This window comes from Neopelma chrysocephalum, unplaced genomic scaffold (genome assembly GCF_003984885.1).
Source record: "Neopelma chrysocephalum unplaced genomic scaffold, ASM398488v2 Primary Assembly neopelma1_76, whole genome shotgun sequence".
NCBI lineage: Eukaryota > Metazoa > Chordata > Aves > Passeriformes > Pipridae > Neopelma > Neopelma chrysocephalum.
Window position 1 is genome coordinate 14,182,478 of NW_020897737.1, and position 9,790 is coordinate 14,192,267.

The 9,790-nt window shown below is 40.3% G+C and overlaps 1 protein-coding gene across 1 annotated transcript; it reads right to left on the reverse strand.

Annotated features, from left to right (window-relative positions):
- Nucleotides 1-1,832: 1,832 nt before the first annotated feature.
- Nucleotides 1,833-9,782, reverse strand: LOC113970337. Its single transcript, XM_027689171.1, has 6 exons — nt 9,416-9,782; nt 8,437-8,679; nt 6,735-6,818; nt 6,025-6,137; nt 3,770-3,968; nt 1,833-2,508 (listed from the first exon to the last, which is right to left on the reverse strand). Coding segments are annotated over exons 1-6 (864 nt in total). The 5' UTR covers nt 9,417-9,782; the 3' UTR covers nt 1,833-2,284.
- Nucleotides 9,783-9,790: the final 8 nt, after the last annotated feature.

Here is a 9,790-nt window from a genome sequence, read left to right on the forward strand (position 1 = left end):
AATCTAGCTCAAAGACATCATCCCTCTATGTAGTCATACTGGACCAAGTGTTGACAGCACTCACCACCCTCTCCTCCTGCAGGTAGAAGAGGCTCCAAATTACATGCAAAAATAAGAACAACAGATTCCTTCAGAAGGCACAATTGTAAAAAAAGAGATTTTATTTGTAAAGCATTTTTGAGAAAATATTAAATATATTTCGCATGAACAATCCCAGGATTCCTGCTGTACATGGTTTTTATTTAACATTATTTACAAGGACACCAGAAAGGTTTAATGACAATAAGAATTTTCTATTCAAAGTAGATGCCTCAAAACAGAAAGGAAACAGTATTTACATAAGCAAGAGCACTCTTTTGTATTTTCAACACAGCTCACTGGAGAACTTGAATTTACTGACAGACTACATTGTGGAGTGACTACTCAGTGAATATAGCATCAGAGCTAGCTATATTTGGAACCCACATAAAATAAATTTAACAAATACTAATCACACCGACTTTCCATCAGTGAGGTGGGCTGTGGCCCCATATCCCAGTCCTGAGCAGAAGGACAGCCAAGTTGGCACTACACGGAAGGAAAAGGAGAGCAAAGCTTGCAAAACCCTGTTTCACAGGTCCCTGCAAATAAAAATAACATTCCAGACAGGAACATAAACCACCAGCACAACTTCGTGTCTGAAGACATCTTAAAGTGCTCACACAATCTTCCCTTCTCCACCAGCACAGCCCACTGGCCTCACAAGCAGTGCTGCTGCCAAGCCAAGGACAGAGGAGCAAGACTGGAGGGCACTTCCCTCAGCAGGGTCATGATACAGCCTGAACTAATCAGCCTTTCTGCAGTGAGGCAGCACATGAGATGGCTTCACCCATCTGCTTGCCAGGGTCCTCTTCAGGGTTCTTCAAGGAGCTGAACTGCTGCCCAGGAAAGGAGGTATAAAAAAAAGGAACATTGGCTGTGCCCAGAGGAGAGCAGAGCTGCTCGGGCACCACCACCTTTGTCTGCTGAGGTCCTTTGCCTGCTGAGGTCCCAAAATGTGCTACATTTGTAGGCACCTCCTTTCTCTAACCTGTGCCAACTAACCAGAGCATAATCCCCCAAAACGAAGGCCCTGAACTGTTCAGGAGGTGTGAGCCAGGGCCTTGACACCACAGGATATTCAGTGCCTCAACAGGAGTGCCCAGCACAGGCATATTGACAAAATACACAGGCACAGGGAGAACTGGCTTGAAATGAAACACATAAATCCTACTGAAAATATGTACAGCAATATATTGCCCTTTGTCGTTTGTTCAGCACATTCCAAGCAGGAAAAATTACACCACAGGATAAACAGACTGTGACTTCATCAAGACTGCAGCTAAGAGTGGTGAAAACAGGTAAAGGCCATTTCTTTTAATTGCTCTAAAGCACAAGGTCTGCTCCAGTGGCACAGGAGCCTTCAGGTTGCTTCTACTGGGCTCTGCCTTGGGATTATCAAGAGTAAGGTAAAATTGCACTACGTGACACACCATTGACCAGCCAACCATATTTGCCAGGCAAAAATAGATTAATAAAATCTTTTGGCTCAAATTAACCTGTCTAGTAACGTGTTTTGGCTATGCTGTTAAACCACATCTGTATTTAGCGTGATTTACATTTGTCACAGAAAGACAGCTGCTTCTTCATAGCCCGACAATTAAAGAAACCTTGAATTCAGAAGCCTCCAGATCAATTTGCTGCTCCATCAGAGGCTTTTACAGCAAGTCCATATAACCCAGATGCATCCAATTTTTCTTCAAACTTCCAACCAACCTCTGTATGGTAGGACACTAATTATCCTGGGCTTGTTCTGCAGCCACTGGAGAGAAAGAGGCTTCTTTATATGGTGATACAAACCTCAGGGCAGGTGAATCACCCTTGGCCAAATGCATAAAGCCCAACTCTGGGCTCAGCTGAGCATTCAGGTAACCTGCCACAGGTACTAAGTTCAGTCACTCTGTTTGCTTTGTCATCTAAATAAAAGAAAGTATTGGGTAGTTTGGATCCTGTCTCTCTAGAAAATCAATGTTGGGAGTCATTGTAATATCTCTAGGGGACAGACTGAACAGAGGTTTCTCTGCTCCTCACTCTACCACTATGGGGAAAATTCCCCACTCCATCCCTGCTAAAAGGATGATTCACTGGAGGTTTTTAGGAGCTCAGGAATGTGGTGATGGACATTGGGAAGGAGCAGGTAGAATTAAATTAAGTTAATATAAACAATTGACATAGAATTTTAAGACAAATATATTAATTTTCTGCCTTATTCCAAAAATGAAACATTGTGCGTCTTATAAGTGCTTCTAGAGAAAATTTCCCATGAGTCCTGTGGTTCAACCAAGTATTTACCCCACCTTTGCTTCATGTAGATGTAAAATACTATTGCCAGAAGAATCAGCACTAAGGCAACTCCAAGTAAAACTCCGAGGACAATCACTGCTACTCTCCAGCCAGAACTGTTGTCGGTTGGTGACTGAACAGACAGGGCTGAAATTAAAAACACAATTTAGAAATGTTAGCTAGAAACAGTAAAAAGTGGGTGTAAGAAAGCTTGGAGCTCTATGTGACAGCTGTGCTTTACTGTTTGGCAGCTTTGAAACTTTTGAATAATGTTAATAATGGGGTTTGTATGTAGTAAAGATTTGCTGACTAGAAAATTCTATGGACCCTTCTCTCTCTGAGGGTTCTTGTGATCTCTTGGTGACATCTATAAACAGCAGCTCTAAGGATTTCTGGGAGAACTCCAATCTGTACCTCAACAAGGAGTCACTCCAAGGTGTGAAAAGGGCCATGAAATGGAACTGTACATAATTTAACCCTCAGAGTCCTCCTTATACTTTCCTTATACACTCCTGATACAAGCAACTTTGTGAAATGGATGGGGAGCTGGTCTGCCAGCTGTACTCACACCTACCCTTGTCTTGCTCCACAAGACAGTCCACTGAAACCAAAATCTCTGAACTGAAAGACCAAAACCAGAAAGATTCCTGATTGCCATATAAAGGCAATGGAAGGCCTGTAGCACATAAGCATGTGTGGTAAAGGTGTGTGTAATAATGGTGGAAAGGCACACAGACTGTGTTATAGTGCTGGTCAGCACTTACAAAGAGAAGGTTTTTGACTGTGGCAGGAGGAGCCTCTGTGTTGCATGAAAAGCCCCTGAGCTATAGAAGCTCAAGGCAATAAGCACATTACCACAACCATGAGCACAATAGACACTATTTTGCATATGTATCTTTCTGCACAATTTGTCCTTTCCCTCTAGGCCTCCCTGCATCTCTGCAGTACTTTCGTGTTGCTAAATCCACAACTCCTCTGGGCAGGGAAGCAGGGGCCAAAGGTTTTCAAGGGTTGCCTAAAAAAAGGGGTGAATCCTTCCATCACCTCTCTATCCAGGGAGGAGTATTGCAGGTGCCACTACACAAGAAGTCTCCTCATCCCCACCTCCATTAAAAGCCAATCTTTCAGGATCAGCATGGAGGGTACAAAAAGCTCACCTAACCCTCCTTCTATGTGAAGAGAACCCATCCTTCAAGTCTGGAACTGGGTATGTGTAGTGACACTTTAAAACAGATCCATTATCTACATGATAGCAGGACTATGTGTTCTGCGAATGTTTAAAAAGATTATCTGAGGTACTTGAATCTCTTAAAAAAAAGAAGATAATTTATCAGCTTTTGTGAAGAGAAGGAGATCTGACCCTTTAGACCCCACACCATCACAGAGAAGCTGTTTCAACATCACTTACATTGTACATTTACTTCAGTTTCGTCCCCAAACTTGCTCTTTAATATTTGACTTAGGTGGGTCTGTATAACATTCACATCTACGGGTTCTTCTTTTGGCAGCAGAGAAATAAAATCAGCAATCACACTCCCGGGTCTGAACCCAAGCACAATGATGTCAAAGTGTTCATCCTTCAGTTGGAGGCGCATTTCTGTAACAACCTGCACAAATTGAAGGGGATATTTATTCCATGTGTCACTCAACTGAGGCAGAGCAGGAGTGCACACATCCTACACATATCAGGATATTCATTTTGTTTCAGGATAATTGCCTTGGATTAACAAACAAAAAACTTACTGAAGGAGGATTCCGGAACAATGCATGACCTGTGATTGAAAGTATAAAATCTAAGTTTGACTTCCCAAGCACCAATCTGTTTAGGTTGTTATCAATGAATAATGCATTGAAACCAGTTGTCCTCCTCCACAAACCCATGTGAGACCCCGACTGCACAAAATTTGGAACCTACAAAGTGCACCTAATAAGTGGACCTAATTTCTAAAGTTATCTTCAGTGTCCCCCAACATTTTTAACACGTTCAACTAAACTTCAAGCATGGTCCTGCACACACTACCACAGAACTTGATGTGAGAGGTATAAAACATATTTTTAATCAAAATCATGATGTTACAGAATAACTATGAGAAGAGAGACAAGGGTGTGATTTGCCTCTCAGTCATTTTGACATAAACCAAGTGTAATCCCATTACACCAAGCAAAATCAAATCAACTGCACTGATGTCTCTGAAAGTACAGCTTTGCCCAGTGCTTTATTGTGGATACAGAACAAGAACAAGCAGTCCCTTCTGCTAAGTACGACTGGTTGAAATGTTTCTGTCAGGACTGTTCATGTTACAGAAAATCAGTTGTTTGGTTCAACCCAGTAAGAGAAGTTATCTTCTCGCTGTGGATAAATATGGTATTTTACCTGAAAAGTCTGAAAGATTACTACTTTCCACAGATGGTAACAAACCTGTTTCTGAGTCACTGCCCAGTTATCTACTTCCACCTTTCTCTGTGGGATAAACCCCCACCCCAAACTACATGTTGCATTAAGTTCTTTGGCCAGAAACTCCAAAAATACTTTTCTTTCCCTCACCACGATGAGCAGTCTAGATAGGAAACTCGACCTATGCAGGTGAAAGTGTAAAATTTCAAAACTACAACTCAGGAGCACTGTGGAATTTAAAATAAATAGTTCAACATCCAAACTGAAAAAAAAAAAATAACACAGAAATTGACTGTGTTTCCAGTCATGTTAGAACATCCTCCCTTTGATTTTGCCTTTTTCAAAGAAAAGCTGACACGTGGCACAAGGGGAAAGCTTATTAAAAACCTGTAAAGGGATTCCTGTTGCATTCAGTCATGTTGGAGGAAGCCTTTTAAATCCACTTTTAAATCTTCTATCCTTGAAAGGGAGATGCTAGCAGTCATAAGACAAGGTTACCCTTGAGTTGGCGTGGTGAGAACAAATTAATTACCGCTTATGAAATCTGTGGAGATTCTTAGCTAAAGGGTATGATCATCACACTAAAAATAATCTTCTGTATTAGTTATTTAAAGAAGTCTACCCCAATCTTACAGTAGTTCTACCTTTCCAGCAGGCTTATGTACATCAGGTTTCCTGAGAGGTGTTTAAGTTGTTAGTCCTTTTCTTTAACATGCTGCTGAAGGCAGCTGAGTGGCAGACTACTGCTTCTGCCTGTCAGCTTTACCAGCTTTAAGGTGCCACTTTTTCTCCTCATTCCCCCTCTGATATGGACCCTTTGATACCTTCTCCAGTCCTGCAGCCACTACCATGAAGCAAATTGCCAATGATCATGACTCACAGTAGATGCTTGTAAAGGCCCCATATTTCCAAGTATGTGTTAAAATGTTATTTTTGAGTGCTATTCTTTTTTTCCATCTCCACGGGCATAGATTTAGTAAGGTGGGAGAAAATAAACAGAGCAGGATGTTCCCTGTACTTATAAAAATAGAATTTTAAAGTGCCTTTCACTACATAATTCTAATTTGAGGATGACTTAGGGAACATACCCCTCCTCACTGGGCAACAAGCTGTCTCTCCTTGTGCTTCCTGTACAGTTTTATCAAGGAGGGATTATCTTTTTCACCTGTCACAGTCTTGATTTAACAATGAATTCAGGAGACTGAGGTTGCTCATAGCAGACCTTTTCTTAGTTCATTCATGTTGACAGAGAAGATTGATCAACTTACGTCTGTTTTGAAACTCTCAGCCATCGCTTTGTATTCTGCACTATCAGAGTTATAAAGTGCATTGTTAAATGTCTGGTTTTTTAACAAAATCCTGCAGGCAAATGCTTGGTTACCTGGGGGGGGAAAAAAAAGAAACAATCAGGTGAATCCCAGGATGTCTCTCCACAATTGCTTTTTGGACTTTATTATCTCGTATGTTTATAATACTCATTGATAAACACAGAAACAAATGAAATAATAAGAAGGTGTATCGTGTGTGTCTAATGCACTGGCTTTGGAACCTTCAGAGTTGAATCTCTTCAGGTTTGTCAGCCATCACAATCCTCACAACTTGTTCATCATTCCTGTATTATTCAGGGTGCATCCCACTCCCTAATTCAACAGCCACTCTCCCATTGATTTCAGCAGAAGTAACATCAGTCTGCTGGATTCTGCAAGGCACAGAGTGTGTTTAAATCCTCCTGAGTAGGTGGATGAGCCCCAAGCCAAAAGAAGAAAGCTTTACATAGAAAAGACCAGGATAAAAATAGAGCTGGAAGCTGACACTGAAGTTTGATGAAAGCAGCTTCTTTACCAAAGAAGTGTGAACTTCAGATGCTGTGTGACTTAACATAATAAAGCAGATGGCAAAATACTCAGGAAAGATACTATATTGTGAAATAATATCCCATAGTTACGAACAAACAAATGTTAAAATTCTATAAACTTACCAGAGCATACAACACCTTTCAAGTCAGAACAGCCAGTATTTTCTGGTAAACAGAACTCAGCTTGGCTGAAGCAGGAAACAGGATCTGGGAAATAAGTTTAAAAATCAAGATAATCGCTTTCTGTGTGTGTGTGGTTGTTGCCAATAAGAAAATTATGGAATAGATGAAAGTGTTTTATCATGGCCAAGGAATCACCTAAGCAGCAGTTCCTTTGGCCCAGTGAGAACTTAGAACTGCAAATTATAAAAATGGAGCACATCAAAAGAGAGGCAGGTGGTGGGTGGGCAGGTGGTATTTGAGAGCTTTACTGAAATAGTGTTGAGAGCCCTGATTTCTTATGAGAGCTAAAGATACAGGTTGTACTGTTACGTGCTTGTACAACTCAGGTAAACCAGATAGAGTTTTCAGCAGTAAAAGTCATCTGGAATTTAATTTGGAAACAATTCGGACCATGGAGTCTCAAAACCTCAGAATGCCTGTCTGGACTGGCTAATCTGAATTATTTATAGTGGGTCAAAACAGCAGTAAAGGGTGGCACAACAGGTTTTATGTGGTTAACTCATTGGGTATAGCTCCAGCTCTCCTCACAGAATTGAGCATAATCTTTAACTTCACATGCAATACAAATGACTTGGTCTTTACTGAACTTTTCTGGTAGGGCAGATGGATCCAGATTACAAAAGGAACCTTTTTTTTTTTTTTTTTTAAATTAGGGAAACTAATAAATGAAAGCCAGAGTACTGAAGTATTGAAAGATTCCAATGGAAATTATGATGACAGTTCCTTGGCTCTGTGATCCTAAAGACTAAGATAGAGGGTAAGTCCATTAGAAGGAACCCCCCAGTTAACTGCCAGAATAATTGCCCTAGAGAGGTTTTGAGAATAATCAGACAATCCACTAGAGAACTTAAAAAAGGGGTTGCAACAGGGACAGTTATATGTTAGAGGTCAAGAAATGCTGGAAGAAAGTAATGATTGCCAAAAGTCAAGTTAGATCTTTCAAGGGATATTAAAAGAAATTGTGAACATTTTCTCAGCCACTGGGAAAATATGATAAAGTGCAGTACAGTTTTATCAAACGTGGATCATGCCAAAAATAACCTGGTAGCTTCCTTTGATGGGCTGACTTTTAGATCTCTTCCAATGAAAGAAAAGCAATATTATACAGTGCCAAGTGGTAATTTTTTTAGTGGAAAAAGGTTTGTCTAAAGGAATTGGCTGAAGGGGAGATGGCAATGGGGAGCTTTAAAAGCAGAAACCTTGATTTAGAGGGATATGATGTGTTGTGTTCCTTGAGAATCAGTTTTAGCATGGAGACACAATTAGACAGTCTGTCTTAATGTCTGTATCCTAGGGAGAAATTAAAAAGACAACTGTGACAATTAAGGACTGTCTGCATTCACAAAGGCACGTGCAACCTGAACTTCACATTACCAGAATATTTTCTGTTAAATTTGCAGCCAAAATATCTTGACTTTAGTACAGAATTTTCTGGCTCAACAACACAGCATGGTCAGAAATTTTACAGAGCCAGCACTTGCTCTCGCAAACGGCTGTTTAATCAAAGTAGTCCTGTGAGTCAAATAAATAAAGAAGACTTACAGGAATAAGAGTCTATGAGATCAAATCCAGATGATACTGTAACATGATATTGTGTGTGCATTTTAATTAAAAAGAGATTATGGGTTGATTGAGGAAGTACCTGTTTGGACAGTAACTGAAGTCCGGTTATTCTCAGCACAGGATGACACTCCCACGTATATGGTGTACTCATGGGCAGGAAGTAGTTGTTTAAACACAGCTTTTGTCTCTTTTGTGGTAGTTTTATTTATCTCCTGCTTTCCATCCACGAGGGAGATGCTGTAGAGGCTGCCTGTGCTGCCACCGGTCCAGCTGAGTTGTATTTCTTCCCCAGTCACGTTCTGAATTTCGATGGACACTGGCACTGCAAAGTGAAAATGTTTCATAAAACAGAGGGTGGTTCATCTCCCTTCTACACTTCTACACATTTAATATTGAAGAAAAAAAAACAATTACACCAATATAAATTTTTGTGAGTTTTCTTGGAGCTGATTTCAATTTTTCACCTCGCTCTCCCACAAGAGCAGAAATAAACTCTTTGCTCTATAAATGTAAATCATACATCAATATACTTTGTTTGATGGCTCCAAAACACAAATGGGTAACATTCTACTTGTTTCTAATCTTTCTAACTGCAGGCAAGGTGTGGTAAATGGTTAGACTTGAATAGTGTTAGTTTAAGATGGTGAAGAAGTGATGAGGCTGGATGGGAAAAATATGAGTGTTCTGATGTGGACTGCTATTTGACTCATACTGATATCATCAGGTGATGGATTACTAAAATGCCACCAGAAAATCCTAAATTCAGAGCAGTAGGGAGGCATTTAATAAAGGTGCTTCATGGTAAGATTAAGAAAAACCACCTTTGACAGTAGTTTATTACTGTAGGTAAGCACCCAGGGGCTCAGGAGAGCTTTGCCAAGGAGTGGAAACTTGACTGATATATGTATAATTATGTATTTTCAGTGGTTCTATCAAGCTTCCCTTTCTGAAGTCATATCCTGGGATTTTACCTCACAGCTGATATAACTGATGAACAAGAACGTTGTATCTGATTGGATAATTTTTATTCTACAATTCAATATCAAATATTTACTTACTGCAAGGTGGTGATGGTAACGTGGTAGTGAAAACGGAATTAGACGTTGATCCTGTAAATCCAATTGTTTCTTTTTCTGGAGGGACTGTAGTTGTCAGTGCTGTAACTCCAGTTGTTTCATTTTGTGGAGGGTTTGTAGTTGTGAATTCTGTTAATCCAGTTGTATCATTTTGTGGAGGAACTGTAGTTGTCAGAGCTGTAACTCCATTTGTTTCATTTTCTGGAGGGACTGTAGTTGTCAGTGCTGTAACTCTAGTTGTTTCATTTTCTGGAGGGATTGTAGTTGTCAGTGCTGTAACTCCAGTTGTTTCATTTTCTGGAGGGACTGTAGTTGTCAGTTCTGTAACTCCAGCTGTATAATTTTCTGGAGGGACTG